This window comes from Hippocampus zosterae, chromosome 4, assembly GCF_025434085.1.
Source record: "Hippocampus zosterae strain Florida chromosome 4, ASM2543408v3, whole genome shotgun sequence".
In the NCBI taxonomy this organism is placed as follows: domain Eukaryota; kingdom Metazoa; phylum Chordata; class Actinopteri; order Syngnathiformes; family Syngnathidae; genus Hippocampus; species Hippocampus zosterae.
The window spans coordinates 8382911-8408476 of record NC_067454.1 but is presented as its reverse complement, the minus strand read 5'-3'; the positions used below and the strand labels follow the sequence as shown (position 1 = coordinate 8408476).

General features: G+C 42.9%; 1 protein-coding gene and 1 long non-coding RNA gene across 2 annotated transcripts in view; both read right to left on the bottom strand.

Moving 5' to 3' along the window:
- Positions 1 to 7712: 7712 nt before the first annotated feature.
- irx6a (iroquois homeobox 6a) lies at positions 7713 to 15624 on the bottom strand. Its single transcript, XM_052064362.1, has 7 exons — positions 15020 to 15624; positions 13886 to 14191; positions 12979 to 13088; positions 12460 to 12755; positions 9297 to 9944; positions 9105 to 9207; positions 7713 to 8516 (listed from the first exon to the last, which is right to left on the bottom strand). The coding sequence occupies exons 1-7, from the start codon at positions 15083 to 15085 to the stop codon at positions 8513 to 8515; spliced, it is 1533 nt and encodes a 510-aa protein (XP_051920322.1). The 5' UTR covers positions 15086 to 15624; the 3' UTR covers positions 7713 to 8512.
- Positions 15625 to 24119: 8495 nt separating this feature from the next.
- The window catches only part of LOC127600081 (uncharacterized), a 93338-nt gene continuing 91891 nt past the window's right edge, over positions 24120 to 25566 (bottom strand). Inside the window, exon 2 of the long non-coding RNA XR_007962260.1 lies at positions 24120 to 24892. This is a non-coding gene — a long non-coding RNA (uncharacterized LOC127600081). The remainder of the gene's footprint in view (positions 24893 to 25566) is intronic.

Below are 25566 nucleotides of genomic sequence, written 5' to 3'. Positions count from 1 at the left end.
TATAGAGAGAGTTGTTTAGTTATTATTTATTTCCTGTTTTTTTCTGTGAAGAACTCAGAGAGGGTTATTTAGTTATTATTTATTTCATTAATAGTGTTATTTTTTTTGCCGACTTTTTTTTTTTCAGTAAAGAACCTGGAAAGGGTTATTTGGTTATGTGTGGCTTTCTGGGAAACAATAAAATTTTTAAGCTCCCCTATGATCGTTGATGTTACAAACTGACACCGGCCCCCCATCAGAGAAGGGAAAAGTTATGTGGCCCTCACAGGAACAAGTTTGGGGACCCCTGATGTAAAGGATGACTCTTTGGCGAAGTGGCTGCGCTGATTTCGCATTTTCTTTGGTATGTTTGCTGCTCCAACAGTAAGCAGAATTGATGCAGCCATCAAGCAGGTGTGGAGATTCCATTCGAGTATCTTGCACTGGAGCAAGCAGCGTGAGCAAGAAGCACAAAACAGTGCGGAAAAGTGCTGTCGACACCACACCATTACACCCTTAGCCCACTGTGAGCTTTTCTTCTGCCTGCGGTGCTACCAATGAAGCTAATCCGGTAGGAGTAGCGGGTGTGCAGGAAGCGCAGGCACTTCATTATAGGTGCCACTACCGACTCATTTTGGAGGAGTGGAGGAAAAAACAGTTTGCACGGAGCTCTGCAGCCATCAAAAGTGCGCCGGTGGTGTTGGCGCGGGCTCGGGAAATTGGAGACATAAATTGGAGACAATTGCAAGGTTTTTGCCGTCTGCAGGCCAAATGCAGTGCTCAGCAGAACCTCACTTTTCATAATGATGACAATGAGTAAGGCCATTGTGACAGCTTTTTTTCCCTCAGTTGTCCTGAAGCTGTTTATTTTCGACCGCGGTAACTTTAATACATTCAATGACCAATCTGCGAACTCAATTATTTGTTTATCAAATCAATATTCTGCATTGAAATGAATTGCAATGTCGTTATTTCATCACACACAATTGTTTCTAACATGTTTTTAAGAAAGTACCTTAATATAGGCCTTATTAACTCTTAAATCACTATTATTAAAATTGTCTTACGACCATAGGTTGGACCTTCTTCTTAAAACATACGTACCATCAATGATGTGACCATGATTTTTAGTTGGACAATTGCAGTTATGTTTTGTTTCACTGGTGGCCGTAAAAGTGAAGCAGATGCCTAACATCTCGGGGAAGAAAAACAGAAGGAACGATGGAGATTAAAAAGGAGGCGTGCGCGCGTGTGTGTGTGTGTGTGTGCGTGTGTGTGTGTGCGTGTGCGTGCGCGTGTATGGAGTAGGGATTATGAAAAGGCATTAAAATGACACAGAAGATTATGCTGATGCCCGTGACGCCATCCTCGGTAAGGTCAGTGGCAGCAAAACGGACAAACATAACCGAACAAACAAGATAACAGGAGTTTAACACTAAACAGAGAAGTCAAAGCCTCTTTGGTGCTGAAATTCAAGATTGTTTGCTTTGTACTGTGTGAGAGGTTTGTTTACCCCCACCAAGGACCTGAAGTACATAGAAAAACCATATAGCATGTTTTTGTTTGTTTTTACAAGGCATACAGTCATGGAAAAAAACATATTATTACTGTGCATTTCTAAATCATCTTTTGACTTCTTCACTGTTCCACAGGAAATGTTACATAGACTTATTCAAAAAAAAAACCGACTGAGAGTTAGACCAGGACTCCTGCAGGAGAAGAAACTATATTTTCTTAAGGGAGTGATCTTAGTTCTATTGGTTCGAGCCGAGGTCTGAACTCGCCGAGTGTTTGCAAGTGAGCTGCTGTGCGTGTTTTCAAAGAAAACATGGCAATCCAAACTCTCAGCGTCCCCAGAGAACCATTTGCACTCCTTCCAGTAGTTACACAGTGCGAGCAGCGTAAATGACCTCTCGCTGCATTTCACTGCTTCCACTGACAAGAGGGAGAGCGTATGACAGGTTGAGTCCCTTAAAAGAAACCTCTATAGAAGCAAATAGATGGCCTAATATTGACGGAAACGATTTAAAAAAAAAGGTGAGAGGCTGTCAGAAAATAATTTCAGATGCAAGCTTCAGTTGCTACTTGTTTGTGAGTCTTCTTGTCCTCTGTTTTGTCTTTGGTAAATAAAAAATCATGTTCTACTATGTTGAGATCTGGACACTGACTTGGCCAATAAGAATTATTTGATATATTTGCCTTCAAAAAGTCTCAAATTGAAAACGGATGGAAAATTTCACTTGCGGCTTCAACTTGTCAACCGTCTCAGAGATACAAATGACGAGTTCTTCAAACCGTCACTGCATATGCCTTTGGTTACTTGGTTGTTGCTAGGCAGATTGGTAGTTCATAAATGAATGTAAAAATAAACAACACAAAATGTTCTCCTTGGAGAAGCTTTACCAGGGTTTGTAGGTCTGGCTGCATTACTTTTTGACTTCAGTAAGTGAAGGTCATGCACTGTTGGATTAAGATCAAGCCTATGTGATTGAGAAGTCCTCTATTTATTTTGCCTTCAGGAAGTCTTGAGTTGCAAATTCATGTCAAATTCAAATTGTGTTCTCCAGCTTGTTAACACTTCACAATTCCAGTCAGATTGCCAAACCTTCCATGCCTACGCTTTCAGTTGTTGCTTGGTTGTGATATTTTCTACCCTCTTGGTTGTCTTCATGAAAAATAAACTCCATCCTTGGAATTGCAATGTCGTTATTTCATCACACACAATTGTTTCTAACATGTTTTTAAGAAAGTACCTTAATTCATTCATTCATTCAGTCATTCATCTTCCGAGCCGCTTGATCCTCACTAGGGTCGCGGGGGGTGCTGGAGCCTATCCCAGCTGTCTTCGGGCAGTAGGCGGGGGACACCCTGAATCGGTTGCCAGTCAATCGCAGGGCACACAGAAACGAACAACCACTTGCACTCACGCTCGCACCTAGGGACAATTTAGAGCGTCCAATCAGCCTGCCACGCATGTTTTTGGAATGTGGGAGGAAACCGGAGCACCCGGAGAAAACCCACGCAGGCCCGGGGAGGACATCTTGGTTGTCTTCATGAAAAATAAACTCCATCCTTGGAAAGGTCGAAACATGCTTCTCACAGGAAAAAAAAAATGCACTCAAAAAGCAAAACACGTTGCGTATTTACACTGTAATAAGCAGCTCAAGGCTTTTTGAAGGCAAAGCAACTGAATATTCTCCAACGGACAAGTCAGTCACCTCAATCTAGTCACATTGACTTCGATCTTCCGTAAGTGAAAATCATACTTTCGTGATGTCCTATCTGGTGACTTGGTTGGCTATTGAAGCATACCTAGTTTATTTGCCTTCAAAAAGTTAATCGACTTTCGTTGTGCGACAGTAGCAGTTACACAATGAAAGTGGATGAATTCCAAACATTCTAAAGTCAAAAAGCAACCCAGATTTCATTCATTTACCTTCAAAAAGTCTTGAGTTCAGCCACTTTTTTTGTGTTGTATTAGCAATTAGACAACCCAAATGGCTGAAGTTCAGACTTTTTGAATGCAAATAAATGGAATATCCTTCAAAATCTTGACTGTCGCCACTTTGGTACACCTGATTAAAACCAAATGATCTGATTTGCTGCTGGAGGTCAGATAGCGGACCAGAGGAGAGCGATGCCCCACAGATCGGAAGAGGGCCGGGGGTTTAAAGGCAGAACAAGGTTCCTGGGAAATGGCGGCACACCAGCATTAATTTGTGCCACGCTCAATTAGCGTCATGTCGACGGACAAATGTGACGAAGACAAAGGTGTTGGAGTAGATCAGAGACCGGCGCTGATTCGGGAATGGAGGCCGGGATGTTTTGGGACACGAGGAGCGGGTCAAAGACAGGCTAGAGAACATCCGACCCCGGAAAGCGCACAAAGCCAGCTTTTCATTCCGGCGAGCTTGTAATTGTCTTTGACAAAACTCATTAGCAGGGTCCTTGTAGCGACATCGGCAATGTGAAATTCCACGGAGAGAGACATGAACCAAAACAATATGGCATCCTCATTGCATTGAGCAAATGTAATGAAGGGTGCACATTGAACTTAAAGAGCCCGAGCTGCTCGGCGTGGGACACATCAAATGGCACCTCTTTGCCGGCACTTTGTCAGTCCTCAGGCCAAAACGATTGTTTGCGAGGTTGTTGTTGTTGTTGTTACTCAGGCTTACTATTTCGACCAAGAGGCTGGCGCTGTCCTGTCACAATAATTCCGATTCTTTGTACGCGGTGGCCACCAGCTCATTAAGCGGGAGGCCTCAATGGGTCATGATGGATGCCACTGACAATACTTTGTCAGAAGTTAACCCATCGTGGACATGAATTATATCTCCACACGATGCAAACAGGCATTGTGTTAGCGCCCGCGACCCCTCCGTGACCCGGCTCGCGGGACCAATACAAATAATTTACGCTTCTTCCCACATTACGCCCAGCTCCAAGCCCGTTTTTCACAATTTGGCCAATAACTGTTAATTTAAGAAACCATCACAGTGGGCGAGAGGTCGGGCTACACCTGTTTAGAATCAATTTAATTCCAATTTGTTTACCCAATCATATGTGAACTGTACCTTTGAAACAAAATCATTTATTTTCCCAATATTTTTTTTCCTATTATTTCCTCACATGATTACCTGACCCGAAAAGATGACAATGAATAAATGAATGCAACACACATAAGAGGACTTTTGATCACGTAAATTAAAGAACTGAGCAAGGCTTGGGCGGTCAGCCGGCCATATTTTGCCCACCCCTGACCTACCAGCTTTTCTACATTGGATCTCATTAGCGACTTTTGCAAAGCATTGCGAGGTCTTCATGTACATAGGTGTCAAACTCAGGTCTTGGAGGGCCGCTGTCCTGCATGTTTTCCAAGTCTCCCTGTTGCAACACACCTGATTCAAATGATGAGATCATCAGCAAGCTCTGCGCAAGCCTGACATTGATCCTGTTAATTTGAATCAGGTGTGTTGCCACAGGTAGACTTGAAACATATGCAGGACAGCGGCCCTCCAGGACCGGAGTTTGACACCTATGCATGTGCCATAAAATAAACAAGTGGGCAATCGTTGTAATCTGCTTATTCTAACAGTATGCTTTGTGACGCTGGAAAAGAGCATGGTTTATGACACCTACAATAAAATCACTGATGTCATCAGGGTGGGCTGCATGGTGATGGGCTGATGTCCGCCGTCACATTTCACAAGCAATGTCCCAGACGAATAATTTTGTCAAACCTATCTATTAAGCATTCGTGTTTACCCTTACTTGTTTTTCTTTTTTCTTTTTTTTTTGCAAATGTGTGCCTCATTCTCAGATTATGGCAAATCTGATTTGGATTATGCAGGGTGGAGACCCCACCCAACTCACACTCCCTCTGGCCTAGCATTCTTCTCCCCCTCCCATATGAAAAATGTAATTTACCAAGATGAACGTGTCATGGGGAGATTTGCCCATCCGCAGTGAAGCTACCTAAGGAATTTATTATGTGGAAACATGGAACTTTATCACAGATTTCATGTCTGACCTCAGATTAGACATGTCGGACAAATACTACGTCCCCCCGCCACCCGACCCCCCCATACCCCTATTTAAGAATGTGCTTAAAATATCTCAATCTTTTGTCCTTTAAAGCTGCTCACAATATTATGTTGAGTTTTAGAAGGGGTTTGAGGTCAGGGCTAACAGATTTTTCCACACCCAACTCATCCTAGTATGGTTTAACCACCTTGCCTTGTGTGCAGGGGTCAAAAAAATATCCCAATACAATATGTCAGTTATTTGTTTTGAAATTGCAATGTTCAGACGCATTGGAGTGCCACAACGACTTGTAATCGAGATAACTGAGGCAATACTGAGACTGTATGGCCAACATTAGCATTTTAAGGACAAGCAAGGACACATCTCATTTGATTGTAGCTTTGGCATCTCAGCCAATGTTTAAGTGCTGTATACACCTTTAGTGCTGTTGGACTGCTTTGTGAGATGGAGTTTGAGATCAGGGCTTGAAAATTCTTCTGCCTCAAACTCTTCTATGTAAGTATTACTTGAAGTTATTTTGGAGCAAAAAGGGTCGGGCCCCAAAATAAGGATTCCTTTCCATTTTTCTTTGTAAAACAACACTTTGTTTTCAGTTGACGTTACTTGAGCTAAGATAATAACTAAAAAACATAATTAATTTACATAATTTTTATTATGTATTCAAAAAAATATATACCGGTCCCTATTCACATTTCAAATATGGCCGCAGGTTTTCTCCATGCCTGCTATAAATGACTGCTGTTCCATCCACTATGTTTGCTAATCAGCTAAATTTGAATATTCCACCATTATATAATCGTGTGTATTTATTTTGACCTCAACAGGTTATTTATTAACATCGGTGGGAAAATAAGGTGAAATCATCCGACTAAGTAAGCCGACTATATTATAAAGCCCACTGGTCCACCTCTCATTTTCATCTATTTTGCCAGGATTTATCGTGGCCAAGGACACTCGGGATGATCACCACAGCACCTCGAAATGACTCTCCTGAAATGTATGACACCTTTAGTGCTAAAATAATCCCTCAAATATGCCTTGTAATATTTTAGCCAGGCTGTCGACAGGGTTTCTCTCCCTACTGTTTGCAGTGATTCTTAGCAAATAAGTGAAATGAAGGTGCATTCTGGACTGGTTGCTCGTCAATTGCAGGGTTTTAGAGGCAAAATGTTCACACTCAAATGCACCTCAAACACACAATTTTGAGCAGGGGTCACCAACGTGGCACCAGGCAGCGTCAAATGCCCACATTACTAACCTGCAGGTCTGTTTTAAAACCTACTCACTACTGAAGGGACAGTTGTGATTTTGGAGGAATGTTGTCATTTGAAAATGTGAATGCTGGAAAATATTTACATAAGTAAAATATGTATTGGGTGGCCCGGTAGTCCAGTGGTTAGCACGTCGGCTTCACAGTGCAGAGGTACCGGGTTCGATTCCAGCTCCGGCCTCCCTATGTGGAGTTTGCATGTTCTCCCCGGGCCTGCGTGGGTTTTCTCCGGGTGCTCCGGTTTCCTCCCACATTCCGAAAATATGCATGGCAGGCTGATTGAACACTCTAAATTGTCCCTAGGTGTGAGTGTGAGCGTGGATGGTTATTCGTCTCTGTGTGCCCTGCAATTGGCTGGCAACCGATTCAGGGTGTCCCCCGCCTACTGCCCGGAGACAGCTGGGATAGGCTCCAGCACCCCCCGCGACCCTAGTGAGGATCAAGCGGCTCGGAAGATGAATGAATGAATGAATAATTGGCCATTTTCAACTTTTTTTTTTTTTACGATTTTAAAATAGCTAATATTGGCCGATCAAATCGGTCAGGCCCTGATTATACCATTCTTCAAGGTAATTTGAACACATTTCTAATTTCAGAAGGGGGTGTCAAACTGCTCCTCGCATTTCTTACTTCCCTCAAAGTAGCTCTCAGCTTCGAATAGGTTTGTGACCCCTTGTTCAGAGCCTTCAAGGAACTTTACATGCATGCTTTTAGAACGTGAGAGGAAGTCCGAACATTCTGAGAAAACCCACGCAAGCAACGGGAGAACATTCAAACTCCGCACAGGAAGACCAGAGCCTGGATTCAAACATCTGACCTGAACACAGCGAGGCAGACGGGCAAAGCCCTTGTCACTGTGCTACCAATGTATCAATAGAATTATTATTATTATTATTTTTTTTTTAATCATGTCATGTCTTTTACTCATCTTCATCATCTACTAGTTAGTCACAACGAGACGGATTGAAAACAAGCAGAATCAAAGCCACTCTGATGGGCCGTGTGAACGGATTGATGCTACAAATGACCTTTTAATGAACACAGTGCTAAGTTAGCGCAGCGCACGGGGGACTCGCCGTCATTCGGCATGCGTTGCCGCACTTTGGCTACAAAGCGCTCAACGTCACCGGTGATTAAAACCACGCTGCCGACGCCTTTCTTCTGCAACTTATACATTCGGTCCACGTGCGTAGAGCGGAGGCGATCACCTTTGATCAAATCTGCATCCTGCATTGTTTGAATACAGGCACCCCGACCCCACCCCAAAGCCCTTTAAATAACCACAACACATAGAAAAGTCTTGGGGAAAAAAATATTTTTTTTGTTTTGTTTCTTTATAAAAAGGGAATAACACAGTTCACATTTTCACACAATGACAACACACAACGTTTAACTTAATCTTCAACCATATTTACCGCCACGACAATACACATTTTTTAACAGAATGTTTTTAAAAGGGACACAGAAAACGCAATGAAAAACAAACAAATAAATACATTGGTTCGCAAATGATGCACGATTGCCACAGACAAAATTCCATTGATTTTTGCATAATTTTTTCAACACCATAAATTAAAAAAAAGAAAAAAAAACTTGTGCAAAATGTTCCACAGTTTGATAGCTTGGGCTGCAACGTGCAGCGCTAATAACTGTCCCAATGAGACCCCTGTTCCCATTAGTGCATAATTACCCTCCTATTTGTTGAACGGCCTCCATTCATCTAAATGGGGGGAAAAAGAAATAGGTCATTAAAATCACTAAAATGTTACTTAAAAGTAAGTAAGCCAATAAGTCATAATAAAAAATAAATGGCTGTATATAGTACAGTGATACCTTGACATGAAAATCTGTTCCGTGAGCAAGTTTATCACTCAGTTCATTCATATTCAAGTATTTTCCCCATTGACATTATTTAATACACCATGAATCCATTACAGCCCTCTGAAAATGCCGTTTTTGTAAGCAATTTTCAACAACAACAACAAAGAAATCACTGTCCTGTAAAATATGAATATTACATTCTTACATAAAAATGAATCGTTTTGATGACATAGTATTTGTTTGCTGATGCATGCCTTTAAGAGGCGTGAACTAATGAGTGATCTCTGATTCCAGCTCAGATTGGCCATGAACCACCTGGCTAGTTCTGTGTTTGTGTCTTCTCAATGCTCATTGCAAGTGTTTTCATTTTGTATCTGTGCTTCACTTTTTGAATGGAACAATGGAAATAAATGTTTTCCACAAGATGCAAATCTACTGTGATGCACTTTACATGCAATGCTATTATCCTTCAAGCATGTGCAGTCACCTCTTCATCACAGGCCTGAACGCAGTGACCTTGTCGTCCTGCAAGGTCACACACACTTGACTGATGTCTGAGGATGTCTCCGTTGCTTTGGCGCTAGAAAATCCTGCACAACCGAGAAACAAAAAAGCTTCTAAGAAATGTGCTTTTCTTTTTGTGAAACGTCCATTACCGTTGTAAAGTAATGCCGTTAACCTTCAGTCGTGGAATACTGGCATGTGTCTGGGAGGGCAGCGTAGGCCGGGCAGTGCAGCTGGAGGCCTTTGTGATTGAAGCTGCCTGGGCCATAGACCTTGGAGTGCAAAGCGGGGCCCTCAGGAAAAAGGTTCACAGTACCGGAAACGTTATTGGCTTCCTGGTGACCTCTCATAGGCCCGCATTGTTCAGTGGGAATACCGGGGGCTCCCGCCAACCTCTGGAGCTGGCAGTCCCCGCTCGAGTTGCTCGTCCTGAGCTCGGAGGGGTGCTGCGGGCTCAGGATGATGCCCGACGCCGCCGTACGGGCCAGAGACCAAATCCGAGGTTTGTCCGACGCTTCAAAGTGAGACAGGGTCAAGGTTCCCGTGGAGGACGGAGTCTTGGACGCTACGGGATCCAGGAAGTCGGCAGGAAGAGCGGGGAGGGAGGTTTTGATGGCACAGGGGAAGGCGTGTTGGAAGCCGCTGGACACATTCAAGTGAAGCTCAGAGGTGCAGTCTCTCTTGTGGGGGGAGACGGGGAGTGCCACAGTCTCGTCTGGGACCCCTTTTTCACAATCGCCATCCAGCTTGTCACACTCATCCTCGTCCATGTCCTCCAAATCGCTCAGATGCAAATCTTTTTCTTCCTTGCACTCACTGGAATCTACAAAAAATGAAAACTCGGATCAAATGAGAGTCAACATAATTGAGCATAATCAAGTAGGTGGCAGCAAAGCACGAATTTGTCTAACCGAAGTTCCTCAAAGTACTTCAACATGGTTCCTTGGCATCATGAGGCCAAAATAATACTTTCATTGCTTTTATGTGAGCACAAAAAAAATGCGAGTATTTACAGAAAATACCAGAGAATAGAGTCCCAAAGAGAAAAATCTGTGAATATGTGAGTGCTCACTCGTGTACATGCAGGGATTCATTGTCATGCCTGTACCGTATGTCCATGTGCCTATATGTGTAGAAAGTGAAATGTTTTTGGCAACTCTTTGATCTAAAATGTTTTCCAGCCGTTACACCGTCTGCATGAAACCAAATTTTCAGGTTTTTGAGTGCATAGCAGCAACACACACTGTAACCCTCAACTGGCTCCCCATTCATTTTAGAGTTATTTTCAAGATCCTCTCATTTGTTTTCAAATCTCTGAATAATCTCGCGCCACCTTATCTCTCTGAGCTCATCCGCCCCTACACACCTGCCCGGCGACTCAGGTCTGTGGACCAGTCTTTGTTAGAAGTGCCTAGAACTAAACTGAGGCTCAGAGGGGATCGAGCCTTTTCTGTTGCTGGTCCCTCTCTCTGGAATGACCTCCCACTGAACATTCGGCAAGCCTCCTCGCTGCCCATCTTCAAAGCCCTCCTCAAAACTCACTTGTATTCTTTGGCGTTCGACTCAGCATGACTTATATTTGTTCTTGATTTTACTGTTTGGTGCTTTCTACCGCCTTTATTACCTATTTGTCTTACTGTTTATTGTGCATGTTAAATTGCTCCATGTACAGCACTTTGTATGCAGCGATGGCTGGTTGTTATATTGTTGTTTAATAACTGTTTTTGCTCCATGATTTGCGGTCATGTATGCTTTAACAAAACATAGTGGTCTACCTGCCTCACGGGCTTGCAAGCTCGCGGGCTACCAAGCAGATTGCAGCCAGATTGTCTGGAAGGCCGGTGCTTCATACTTAGAGTGCAAAGTAGGAGCTGGTTTACTCATGCCACTAAATCCAATTTGATTAACAAATTGAGATTAACGAGTCACCCTACACTGCTTTATAAGGGGTGACGAACACAAAAAAAATGCTATCAAAATAGGTAGAAAAAACTCAGCTGTCACGTGCTTCAACTGGCTAAAATAAGGACATATTTTCACAGATTATGCGAAGAAGACAAGCACAAGTGTGTGCCCTCAGTCAAGCACAGACCTCCACCAAAGTCAAGAAAGATATTTTGTGGTTCGTAGGAGATGACATGAAATCTAGTATTCAGTTGAAAGGACGCGAACAACAGCATTACTAGCAATGTTCCCTCTGATTTTCCACGCATGTGAGCATTCACACAAACTCCCTGAGAGCATCCTTTGGACCACAATGAGCAATATCAGACATGAACACGGCGGCCACTGCATTTACACATCTGTCCAAAACCTGAGATCAAACAAAGTTACACGATGTCGATAAGTAACAACAAAATTCAAACCACCTATCCCACTCCGAAATAATGGAAAACATGTAATTTAATAAAACACAAGAAATTTTGGTCACATGACCTCTGAAACTCAAAGGGAAGTTGGAATAATGTGTTGTTCTGTTTGTGGAAATGAAGGAATGAGTACAGAAACGCAATGCTAGCTAGCATCACCGTGTGCGCCGAGAAGGTCAGAGCCGTGCACAGTTGCTCATTCATGTTACCTTAGAGGGAAGATTGAATCTGAGGCACTGTTGAATTCTAACGCTAAACAATGTAAAGAGAAAAGAAATTCCGGAGCAACACATCGAGCAGGCATCATCCTGGTCTCGACGACGACATAAGCTGTTCATCCCGGGCACGGTGAGGCTGGACACTTTCTGTCCAACTCAAAAGGCTTGAAAAATGAAAATTAAGAAAATGAATTCCTCTCGCATCTGCATATTTTTGTCCGTTAGCCGGTAGCCTACTTCCTGGTTTATGCAGAATAGCGCAAGTATCCGGCAGATCGGAATCTACCGCTACCATTCTGGGTCAGTGGTACATTATAGAACAAACGGTGAAGAGAGAAAATAGATTACTTAGATGAAAGCAAAAAAAAAATGCAGCTCAAAACTGAATTTTTGTGTGGGTTTTTTTTGTTAGGCTAAATCTTGTTCTACTGAGGATGATGAAACATAACACAGTATTATGTAGACAGTCTCAGTCTTGATCATTCTGGATGTGGTTTTCTTCTAACTATACGGTCCTGAGACACAACGAATTCCACAAATAAATGTCCAAAGTGATGTCTGTACTTTTCTTTTTGTTGGGTAGTTTAACTTTGTACTCCGCGGTTCATGGAGGTTCCCCAAAATTGCACCACCTATGCCCCCAAAATGTGTGATGTAGTCCAACACTAACCAAAAATAACTTCTCAAAATTACGATGTGCATAAACGGTAAAAAAAATGTATAAACATTTGAATAAATAAGTGGGACAAACCTTTGGTGAGACAGTCGTGGTCACTCTTGCTGATCTCGTCCTTCCTGTCATCGCCGGCCTTGTTTTTAGGCGACCACGTCATCTTGTTCTCCTTCTTGAGCCTCCGACGAGCGTTGGCAAACCAAGTGGAGACCTGGGTGAGGGTCATCTTGGTGATGATGGCCAGCATGATTTTCTCGCCCTTGGTGGGGTACGGGTTCTTGCGGTGCTCATAGAGCCACGTTTTCAAGGTGCTGGTGGTCTCTCGGGTGGCATTCTTTCGTCTGGCTGTGCTGTTAAAGTCCACCGTCCCGTATCTGTACACAAAGGCATTCGGTTTAAGGACCGCACACAACACACCCTCTCATGTTTGAAGTCGATATAAAGCTTTAAATGAAGCCAGGTAACCGAGTAACACCCCTGACCGTTGACCTCGATGCGGCTCGCTTATAAAAAGTGGGAACGTAGCAGATTTTGGCAAGCGAGCTCACCTGAGCTCAAATGGCACAAAGTGGACAAAAAGTGGGGCAAAAACCTCACCTGTCATACTGATACTGGCCCAGCGACGGGTCGTACGGATAGTACGCAGCCGTTTGACTGATTCCCGAGTGTAAAGTGCCTGCACTCTCCTTCATGTCGTACTGCGGATTCTGCCACAGAAAAATAAAGATATTTCAATGTTATGACACTTTTTAAAACACATTTTACAATAGAAAAAAAAAGCTGCATCATGACTGTTTGAAATCGCAAACATGAAATGTATTTGAAAAGATGACTGTATTATTTGCAGAAATATTATACAACAAAAAATGTTTTTTGAACTTTTGAATGTACACATTTGTTGTTCTATCAGTTATATTACCTTTCCACACCCCAATTATAATGTGAAACAATTTCAAAATCGCGTGATTGTTCAGTTATGTGACCGCTTTCTAGCAAAAAAAAAACAATATATATTTTTATATATTCTTGAAGTACGAGAAGACTTGAGGGCAAACTTTCTTTTTTTTTGCATAGTTTTTTGCTCTGTTTTTTAATGAGACAATTAAGACAAGTAACTTCAGAGGTTTAATTTTATGATCTTAAAAACATCAATTGCTAAAATGAATTACATCATTAATTTTTTTTTCTAATTTTATCATATGTTCAAATGATAATTGTCTGTTGACTGTTATTGTGGCGGCATTGAAGATTTTTTTTTATGTATGATATTTTTGACACACTTTCCCAATTAAAATGTTTATCTAAACAGTTTTACTGCGATATTGTTTATCTGGGTTGTTTTATTGGGTCATTCCCCCCCCCCCCCCCCCCCGACATTTCTGAGAACTTTCACCACATTTTTTCTTGATGCATCGATTCATCCAAGCTCACCCACCACCCCTCTTTCCCCCCAACCCCCACCCCCCTTCTCCGACGCGTGCAAAGCAGACAGAGGTGAGCCCACCAGAGAGGAATAGATGGCGGCGGAGGGGTCTGTTCCGTAGGGGAAGTAGTTGGCGTAGTTTTGGCTGGCTGCGGCCGCCGCGGCGTAGGGGGAGCCGTACACGCCCAGAGCAGCCGCGTTGAGCTCGCTGCGGCTCCCAGCCAGCAGCCGGTTCTCGTAGGGCGCGGGACAGCAGAAGGAGGCGGCGGCGGCGGCGGCTGCCGCTACGGCTGCGGGGGTCTGGGCTCCTCCGGCGGAGCCGTCCGGCGGCACCGACCTGGAAATCGAATCGCAGCAAGTCGTACTGGGGTTTGCCGACACGAAAAACTGCACAGAGAGAGTGATGGACAAAACAATTGGATCAAAGTCTTAAAGGGAAGGAAAGAAAGAATAAGCGTAAGAATTAAAAACCAAAATAAAAAAAAATAACTTCTGCAAAATGAAGGTCAATTAGATTGTTACCAAAACAAAACAAAAAACAAATAAACAGCCATTCTCTTGATTCGAGGTAAGTCACTTTTTTAATGACAATACGGGATTTATGACAAAGTTTAGTTTGCACCGTGTAAGTGACTTTTTTTTAGTTAATTCGTGACATATTATTCGCAAGTTAAATCAAACGTAATTCAGAGTGATATTTTTGGCGGCTGTAAATTCAGATACCTTGAAATTATTGTTATTATTATTATTAGTTATTTTTTAAACTAACCAGCATTTATATGTTAAAATCTAACTCATTCCTGGTGGAAAATAAAGAGCTCACAACTTTCCGGTGACTAACTTTTCCCCATCAAAACTCAAAATGAAAACATACAACGAGGAGTTAGTGGAGAGTTTTGGTCACAGTTACATACTCCTGAATCATTCATTTCATCAGAAAGATGCGTAATTACGCATGGCGCGCCACGCAGGGTGACATCAATCTCGATTTTGTCACCAGAAAAAAAAAGACAGCACGTGAGTTCATTCATAATTCAGTGTTATTGGACACGAGCGCGTGTATGTCAATATTTGGCACAACAACTACAAAGCAAAAAGCAGAGGGTGGGGACAGGCAACAAAATCACACATTTTAAATAAGAGAAATATTTACGTGGAGGAAATATGTAGTCATTTTTTAAGGGTTTAAAAATAAGGGGAGGAAAAAACTCTTACCTGTGAAGTTGCGTTATAAGGGTATCCAAACTGGGAGAAAGACATCGCGCCTTCTTTTGTAACCATTAGCAATAATTCCTCCTCATGCAGCCCGGATCGATTGCTCCCAATTCCACTTCAAATCGGCGCTCTTCCGCGCATTTCCACGCGCGCACGGCCTTTCTCTTCGCCCCTCTCAATAATACATGACTTTCGCCCATATAGGAGGGGAGACTTTGCCGCAGATTGTTTTATACGAATGAATAATCCCCTCCGTGGATCTGATGAGAAATGAAATTAAGCGTCATTAGTTGGGGGGGAAAAATGTTATGTTCGGCGAAGGAGGCTTAAAGGATAACGTAAGTCTTGCAAGATATGGACTGTGCTTGTGCTATTATTTGTGCCTGTATAGTTCTTTAGCATTCATCCATGCAAGGGTAGCGGCGTGACGTCACTGTAATCCCGGAACGCCACGGTGGTGTACCAGGGATGGGGGTCTTTGCCAGTCACGTCCAATACAAAGATGTGCTTTTCTCTCCCTCCTTAAAGTGCACACATACAAAGGGACAATTAATCCCCATGGCAACATATTCCTCACTCGTTATGTTTTGACAAATTAGAAGGAAAAAACAACATGAATTATTTTAACCTTTATTTGTGACGAAAATGATGAAAAAATGCAGTTTTTCTTCTTTTGAGATGAGTCTCTGTTAGGATAGCTTCCACTAAAAAGATGCAATATAAATTATAAAGATTTTTATTTTAAACTTGGCTGAGGGAGAAAGTCATGAAACTAAAATATTTTGATTGCAGTTATAGTTTGCAATGCTGTGCAAATGCACGGTATCATTCAACGTGGCGTTCGTAAGATTCGAGTGAATAACAAAAAAAAATGTCTTTAGCATTTTTTTTAAACATGAGTATCAGTATACATGTTAACACTGAATATACTTTTAAATGAGTTCTTTATGACCGAAGTGGTCATAAACATTGGTCATCCAACAATAGATCCACCACTGGCTTCAATACACATAATGCTTATTTTGAAGTAATTTAGAAACAAAATGTGCAATGTGCATGATTTCTGTTGCACTTTACTGTGATGCACAACTACACTTTTGTATGCATTTCACCTCTCATGGCTCTCTATTAGCGAGAGGTGAATCCCCCCTTAGTAGGATTATTGGTATTTATTTCTTTATGTAAATATGTATTTATTTTGACAGGTCAATAGAGTCGTGATTGATGCGTGCCTGGAGACCTGCGTGACCATTACGCACCACGTGCGTAATTGTCTCAATTAAAAAGAATGACACCACGCCCCTTGTTTAACCAACGAGTAAAAGTGAAAATATGCCTTGGAGGTGAAGACTGAGGAAAAAAATACCGTCTAATTAAATAAGAGGAGGGGGTGGATGAAAATGCGTTTTAATTGAATGATGCTCGCACCGTTGAAAACCATTTTAAGCTTTATTAAGCATCGCCAGTAAACAAATCCCCTCCTCCGCACACTCTGTGATACAGAGTTGGAGTCACGTGAGCCACAATTGTGAAAGACAGCGTGGATGTGTCAAAAAAAAAGTGTCCCGTGGGCATGACCGTGACTGACGTATGTTTCTCCCTCCTCCTTGCATGATTTTAGTCCTGCAGTTATAAAGCTTCTCTTCGGGCGGCACTAAAGAGTCACCTCGAAGAAGGAATCGAGATCTCCTTTGATAAGCGCACACAACGGGACACAACATTAGGTACACTGGAACCACCAATGAGACTTTCCAGAGAATGCTTCTTGTCTGTGTAGGTTCTCTGTCTTCCTTTTTTTTTTCAGTTCTGAAGTTTAGCTAATACTTATAGTACTTTTTTTGACGCCATCCAAGATGTAACAGCAAGTTTGTTATTGTGGTTGGAGTTGGCGGTGTAGAATTACACCGCATTTCTACAAAACTGTTGAGAATATTTTGAATTGACAAATACTACTCTGACAGTGTCAAATCAAAATGCAACATTAAATGTGACTACTTAATTTTTTTTTATATTACCTATTTATTGATTGTATTTTATTAAAAAAAAAATATCCAATCTAACTTGTCCACTTTTAGTTGGGGTAGGGTTGGTCTTTCAGAATGCAAAACACATATTATGATAAAATGTGAAAGCCATTCGATGACGGCGGGAGTGATATCTGAATTTGGTGAATTGATACGAGATTGTGAAGAGATATCAATGGAATATAATGTCATATACCTGTAAATGTGTTTTTATCCATCTTGAGCAATAGCTATGATGTGATGTGGAATTGCAAAATGGGACTTGTGTTACGACTGCAGCTGCAGATTTTCAACACTTTCCAAAGCATACTAAAAAGTGAAAACTAAAGACAGATCAACGCTGATAAGGGGGTGCGTTCCGCCTTCCACTTAGTTCGTTCGTGCCCATGTGTGACCCAGTCCACCCCCGCCAACCCAATAGCTGTCCCGCAGCCAGAGGGGTGATTTTAAAAATGATAACATTAATAATAATAAAAATGCATTCGCTGAATTCATTTCTACAATGGCACCGAAATACAATGATATTCACCGCACACGTACCAGGAGAGCAGAATCTGTCTATACCCCAAATTCAAATTCACCAAAATCATGCTCCACAACCTGCGCCACAATTTAGACCGACTCTCAACAGGTATAAAATCTAGCGGTAGTCTACTATCAGCCACAAACTAGTTATCTCTGCCAGAACGTTACAAACACGCTAAAGGAGGCTTGGACTTGCACAAAAATCACCAAATATTACCGCAAAGTCATAAATTTGCTTTCTTAAGAAATCATCTCTTCTTGATGAAAATGGGGCATTTTTACACAGAGTAACATCAGCAATTATGCGGCGAGAGAAGACTGCAGCAACCCAAATGTAATGTCTCGCGACGGTGGTCGATACACTTCCACAAGGGCATACGAGTGTGCCCAAGTGCATATGGACTCATGGACACTCATGCATAATGCATGCCCAGCAGTCAGCATACATCTCCCTGAATCTGGCTGAAATGAACACTAATTGTAATGGCAGACTGACCACACTGCCCTTCCCTCAACTACAATGTGTCACACCCTCACAATGACACTTAAAAAAATACAATACAATACATGCTGATTTATATAGCGCTTTCACAACAGCGGCAGCTGTAACAAAGCGCTTTACAAAACAGTTAACATAAAGTAAAATAATAAACACAACACATAACATAAAACACGGACAGTCGTGCAGTCCTAACCACTTTTCCGTCACACGCTTTGTTGTTTGAAGCAGTTTGAGATGAAAGAGGAGAGATTCAAAGTGTCCTTTAACCAGTGGATCACAGCCATCATGCTCAAAATGTGCACACGTCGGCTACAAGCTAAGTCAACAAGAAGCTGTAGCATCCATTGACGAAAAAAGAGATTGGTTCACTTCTCCTGTCCCATGGAAATTCATTTCAATTCCAAGCGGCGACTCACGGTTCCAATTACACATCGGCGCTCTTCGCCAACGCTCCTCTCTCCTCATCCTCAACTTCAGCGGTCATCCATCCAGCCGCACCAACGCCGACTGTCCAACAGCGCTGACATAGCCACTGAACAAATCGGGGTTGTGAAAAATGCTGCCCATTACTGTCGCAAAAAACACAAGCGCCCCAGGTCTGTCCAGCACCGACAGTCAATGGCACCGACATTCCTCCCAATCAGAATCTGTGCTGGTACAGGCGTGCTGCCGAGAAGGCGCAACCACCAAGCACAGATACTGCTCCTTTGACGAATGTCGTGACCAAAAAGCACTGAAAACAGTCCATATCAGGTCCACACAATGAAACAACAAACGTGACAAAACAAAAGACAAAAACAGCAAAAAAGAACAAAAAAGCAAGGCTCTTGAAGAGCACTTGCCAAAGGCTTCCTACTCGGGCGCCATCCTGGGGAAAATAAATAAATAAATAAATAAATACATTACAATACAAAAAAAAAGAACTTTTCGCTTGCCTGTGCCACTGGACTTGATGACTTCATAACCGCACAAGAATACATTTTAATCTGGATTAAAGTAAGAATATATTTGACCTAAATGCCAATGCATCATAATTCCCACCCATAGATATTGATGTTGGGCGGCCCGGTAGTCCAGTGGTTAGGACGTCGGCTTCACAGTGCAGAGGTCGCGGGTTCGATCCCGGCTCCGGCCTCCCTGTGTGGAGTTTGCATGTTCTCCCCGGGCTGCGTGGGTTTTCTCCGGGTGCTCCGGTTTCCTCCCACATTCCAAAAACATGCGTGGCAGGCCGATTGAACACTCTAAAATTGTCCCTAGCTGTGAGTGTGAGCGTGGATGGTTGTTCGTCTCTGTGTGCCCTGTGATTGGCTGGCAACCGATTCAGGGTGTCCCCCGCCTACTGCCCGAAGACGGCTGGGATAGGCTCCAGCACCCCCCGCGACCCTAGTGAGGATCAAGCGGTTCGGAAAATGGATGGATGGATGGATGGATAGATATTGATGTTATCAATGCAAAGTTGTTATGCAACCTGAGTTCATTGTGATTCAACTACTTTCAGTGAGACCGATAGACGAGGAAATATATGATAAAATAACAACATATTGTATGTGGAACTTCAAGAGCCGATACAGTATCACAGTTTTTCCACTGAAGCGTGTGTGGTAGATGCGCGGCGCCCAGCTACTTGGTGTGGAAGCATTGCCGACTCATTTTTCCGCAATGGTCCACCTCAGTCGCAGGCTTATGGTCGACCAATTTTGCTGCAAGTTCATTCATCAGATTCACTGATTACGAACTACTGCTCTATTTCGATCCGGCGAGGACTAATGAGGTTGAGTGGTGCTGCTGTCTTCCAACCAAAGCATTGCTGCGTCGCACTGCAAATACTGGGAAGGTTAAGTCAACATTCAATAGCACTCGGTCCTTTTTTCTCCTACAGTATTGAATACATTTCCTTTGCGGACTTAGGGAACTACAAATACTTTTTGGAGGATTTTTAATCAAATAGAATGGGTGGCGGTATGAAATGGTAATAAGCGCACAGAACGCATGAAACCAAGCAGGAGAAGGAGCAGCACCTACCTGGAGGTGTGTGATCTCATTACATCCTAAATTGCTATGTGCCAATAAACCAGGAGGCCCTCGTGGAATTATTAAATGCACAGAGGTGATTCGTGAAGATTAGATCGAAATTAGCCAATGTGGAAAGAAAAAGTAATAAATATTCTAATGAAAAATAATAACACGATGATTGTACATTAGTGGCCTGTAATGCTAAAATAAACAAACCGGCACGGGGCTGACGATAATTATTGCGCATGTGGAAAATACGTCACCAGCCGACAAAAATGGGCCACCACTACAAATGTCTCAATCAATCTGATGTCAAATGATAAAAAAGAATCACTGTATGCATTCCCAGCACAAGTGACAGTCGGACACAATCCCCGATCTGTTCTGTGACACTGATTGACTCCACTGTTGTTCAAATTCCAAAATAAATCTCTCCATCACATATGATGAAAAGCGAACCAATTTGTTTCGACCAGTCACCATCAAAAGAACTTAATTCATTTGAAGTCTTATTTAAATGTTTCAAAGTATAACAAGAAGCCTGCTATTGTACAATACATATAAAAGTAAAATAAAGTAAAACAACTCACGCATGACAGACAGGAAATGGCTTGAAGATGTGCTTTCAAAGCAATACAGTCAGCCAGTCGCAGTTGTGTATATATGTTTTATTTGCTGAATTGTAATGACTATTTCAACTCCAAGTTTTACCTGTTGAAGGATATTAATTCATTCATCTTCCGAGCCACTTGATCCTCACTAGGGTCGCGGGGGGTGCTGGAGCCTATCCCAGCTGTCTTCGGGCAGTAGGCGGGGGACACCCTGAATCGGTTGCCTGCCAATCGCAGGGCACACAGAGACGAACAACCATCCACGCTCACACTCACACCTAGGGACAATTTAGAGTGTTCAATCAGCCTGCCATGCATGTTTTTTTTGGAATGTGGGAGGAAACCGGAGCACCCGGAGAAAACCCACGCAGGCCCGGGGAGAACATGCAAACTCCACACAGGGAGGCCGGAGCTAGAATCGAACCCGGTACCTCTGCACTGTGAAGCCGACGTGCTCTGTTGAAGGATAGTTTTCCTGAAAAAAAAGGATTCAACTCATTGTACCACTTTTTGGATGTTCAACTTTAGAGGTTCCACTGTTAATCGCTTTGATTGGACACCAAAAAGACAAGGAGGTGCATATTGAAAGCACATCATTGCACATGAAATCTATTTCTCTTCGTTTCCTTGAACAATCCGTCGATGAATGAAGAGGCATAATCCTTCCATGTTTCATGTGTAGTGCTGTCATTTTCACGGCACATATTGTCGTGTTTTAACTCAAACAAACCCAAGGCATTTTGTGATGCATCCCAGAGGCCCCCCGGGGGCTCCTGGGAAAAGGTGAGAGTGACAGAAGGACGTGTGTGTGTTTGTGTGTGTGTGCGTGAAAAAGACTACGCTTTGTTTATGTATGGTGTGCTAGCTGGCTGGCAGACTCCCCTTCACTGTAAAGCTCCCATCAGTGGTCGTGTCAGGGATTTGTAGTCTGTCACACACACAGACACACATGCAACCATGTCTGCACGCATGCACACACACGTATACGCACGCATACTTGCGCACAAAATCAGTCACTGTGGGAAATGGCTTCTCAGGAGAATGTGTGTGTGTGTGTATAAAGGAGATGGAGTATGAAAATAGTGAAGTTGTGTTGATTTTCTCCCCAGTGTGTGTGTGTGTGTGTGTGAGTGTGTGTGTGTGTGTGTGTGTGTGTGTTCGAGAGAGATCTCCACTGGTTGTGTGAGTTGATCATGTGCTGGCTTTTATCTTGGGGCCTCTGGGTCCTTTGTCTGGTGACTTGTGTGGTGGTATTGCAAATGTATGTAGTGCACTTTAAGGCACTACCTGCTATATGCTATAAAAGTTAGTTTTTTTGTTGCGCAAAATAAAATCAACTGGATCCAGACCCGGTAGTCCAGTGGTTAGCATGTTGGCTTCACAGTGCAGAGGTACCGGGTTCGATTCCAGCTCCGGCCTCCCTGTGTGGAGTTTGCATGTTCTCCCCGGGTCTGCGTGGGTTTTCTCCAGGTGCTCCGGTTTCCTCTCACATTCCAAAAATATGCATGGCAGGCTTATTGAACACTCTAAATTGTCCCTAGGTGTGAGTGTGAGCGTGGATGGTTGTTCATCTCTGTGTGCCCTGCGATTGGCTGGCAACCGATTTAGGGTGTCCCCAGCCTACTGCCCGGAGACAGCTGGGATAGGCTCCAGCACCCCCCGCGACCCTAGTGAGGATCAAGCGGTTAGGAAGATGAATGAATGAATGGATCCAGACACATTTTTTTCTAGTATATGTATAGTCTGGAAGAGGCTCCAGCGTGCCCGTGATTCCCGTGAGGAGAAGCGGCTTAGATAATCGATGAATGGATGTGTGTATTAATAAATAGGCTCATCGTAAAAATAACTAATAACACTATACTGAAGTTTTATGGTTTGGAATGTTAGCTTGTTTCTGTACAAATTCGGTCAATGGTTTGATGCTAGCTGAATTGCTGGAGTCTATTCCAACCTCTTATGTGATGGCAATATTGAATGATAAGATTTGCTACGACTTTGCAGTCATACTCTTCCCATTTCTTCCTTTATGTACTGTGAATTCTGTGTTACTTTTGAGGCGCCACTGACATGTGATACGTGCGGAACTGCAATTCAACTGTTCACTGAGAAGGAGCAAATGTGATGAGAGCTAGCCTAAGTATTGAAAGCCTTCATTCAATGAGGTGATTCAATGGACACGTGAGCGTTTCTGAAGTTTCCAGAGGTACAGCAGGAAAAAAAAAAACCCAAGGCCCCTTCCGGTCTCGGTTCACTCGTGTTTAGCCGAATGAAAAGTGGTGCCAAAAAAAACGACCTTGCTTCATGTTTGCTTGAACAAACTGTTTCGAAAGACATCATAAATAGCATTTGGGGTAGATTACAAGATAAAGACGGGAGCCAGGTTTGGTGGGAATAATTCTCACCAAATTGAGGGTTTGATGTGTTCTTGTTTTGCAAAACAAAAGGGATTGTTTGGGATTATCCTCTTCCTGCCTCATTCATGCAAATATTTCTTGCATTGTGGCATCAGTTTTAATTTGATGAGGTAATATTTAACACATGTTCAACGTGCCACGAAGAGTTCAGAGGTTTGTTGTTTGTGCCATACAGTTGTTCAGCGTAACATACAAAAAGCACGTTTGTGCGGTTCAGTTAATCAGGCTTGACAGGACAAATAAGTAAAATGTGCACCAAGTGCCACAGTGCGTGTTATTTTGTTTCCAGCGCATACTATGATGCTGTGAACAAAAGAGCAAAACATTTCAACTATAAAGGAACACCAATTCTCGAAAGCCAAAAATGTCATGGTTGACCAGAAAAAAAAAAAACGTAAAAATAGTGCTGACATTTTTTGACATCATAGTGCCCGGTGTCACTGTCAGCATGTCGGGCTGATATATGTGTGTATTATATATCCATCCATCCATCCATCCATTTTCCGAACCGCTTGATCCTCACTAGGGTCGCGGGGGGTGCTGGAGCCTATCCCAGCTGTCTTCGGGCAGTAGGGGAGGGACACCCTGAATCGGTTGCCAGCCAATCGCAGGGCACACAGAGACGAACAACCATCCACGCTCACATTCACACCTAGGGACAATTTAGAGCATTCAATCAGGCTGCCATGCATGTTTTTGGAATGTGGGAGGAAACATATAAATATATAATGTGTTTTGTTGATGGCACAAAATAACAAGCGGAAATGATTTCTATTTGCGTTTATTTATTTATTTTTTTAAGCGAGTAATTCAAATTCGGGACTGACTGTGTCAGCTCATTCATGTTATGCCAATTGTTTCAAAAATCATCATTTTGACCTTAACCTGAATTTAAACTGCGTGTAAATGTAGTTAATGATGGTGAATCGGTAAATATTTGTCAATATGTAATTCATTAAGTGTGCATCTGTGATGTATTTGGACTATTGTTGAAAGGATCTTTTTGCTGGCGTTTCAGGAATATTTTATCAATGTTTTTGTATATGGACTTCATCAGTTAATTTCATAAACTTGCTGTCAATGCTTCTGCGCAAGGGACTTCAGATGAAAATTGGCTCGCAGCTATTTCTGGTTTGTACAACACGTTTGTTGTGCAATGTCCTTGTTAAAAAACAAAAACATTGGATGTGCGAGTTCAGATAAAGTGCACTCACCTTTTGTTCTGATGACGTCATAACATACCTTACAGATAAGTCATATTTTCAAAAGAAGTAACTTGGGGACTGAATTGAATCAAGACTACACAGAGTACCTTTGTGCAAGAATTCTGTAACTCTTATAACACTGTGTGTACAATATGTGGAGGGTAATATTTTAGGATGTCTTCATACTTCACGGGAAGACTGATCTTTTTCGACACGGAGAAAAAGCTTGCAATCCTCGTGAGGATAAGCCGTTTGGATAATGGATGGATGGATCTTCCTATAAACACAACATCTCAGACAGAAGCTCTGTCTGGTCCAGACCTACTTGGCAATAAGAAGACTGGCCGGTGTCATTGGGGAATGTGGTCGGACTGAGCACTGAGGCTAAAGCCTTGTAGCCCCCAGTCCTCCCTCAGGGTGCCGGGGTCTTTGCCGCGGGCTTATCACTTCACACACATTGTCATTTCCTACAGCCTCTTTCCTCGTCCTCCTCCGCCATGACCTCTTCCTTCCACCTCACTCCGGTTCTCGCTCCATGACACCTCCTCAAGCCGTCGTCACGCTGGCCCAGAGAGTTTCCTGCAGGAAGGGGAGGTCGGTGTTTTAGAGTGAAACGCTGATAGAGGGAGGTTGAGATGATGGTGTTACGCTGCCATCTGACATGAGGCAGGCAACCCCTGACCTCTGATTCTTCTGGAACAGGACACCCATGTGCAAATAGTGAGAGGGGTTCATGTCTGAAGAGCTCTCCGCCATGGCCTTGTACTTCAAACTTGATGCTCTTTTGACTTCATGTTTCTTAAAAATAAAACTTGCCTAACAGGGATGCATGATCAGGCTTGAAGGCTGTCTCCAAGTGCCCACTTGACAACGGTGATCTGTGATCACCTTAGTCATGCATGGAATCCAGTGAGTCAATTTGTGGGGATGATTTAAAAAATATAATGCGGATGCCATATTTCTGAATGGAATATTATGACATCCATCACACACACACACACACATCTGCTCAGAATCTGCCTACACTTCAACAAATTCACCAAAATCGTGTTACACCCCCTGCGCCACAACTTAGACCGGCTTTCAGACAGTCTAACATTGAGAGCAGCCTACCTTCAGACACCAAATTGTCAGTTGGGCGATAATGCTTTCGGTCTGCCGGAACGCCTAGCCTGGCTCAACACAGTCTGCCAAATTTCCAAACATGCCAAACAAAACTCACACCAGCACGATAGAGCCCTACATATTTTCTC

Coding starts and splice junctions, on each gene's coding strand:
- irx6a (XM_052064362.1), bottom strand. CDS start 15,085: ATGGTTACAAAAGAAGGCGCGATGTCTTTCTCCCAGTTTGGATACCCT. Junction 14,192..15,019: donor CTTATAACGCAACTTCACAG/GTAAGAGTTTTT, acceptor CTCTCTGTGCAG/TTTTTCGTGTCGGCAAACCC. Junction 9,208..9,296: donor CCAGTATTCCACGACTGAAG/GTTAACGGCATT, acceptor TCGGTTGTGCAG/GATTTTCTAGCGCCAAAGCA.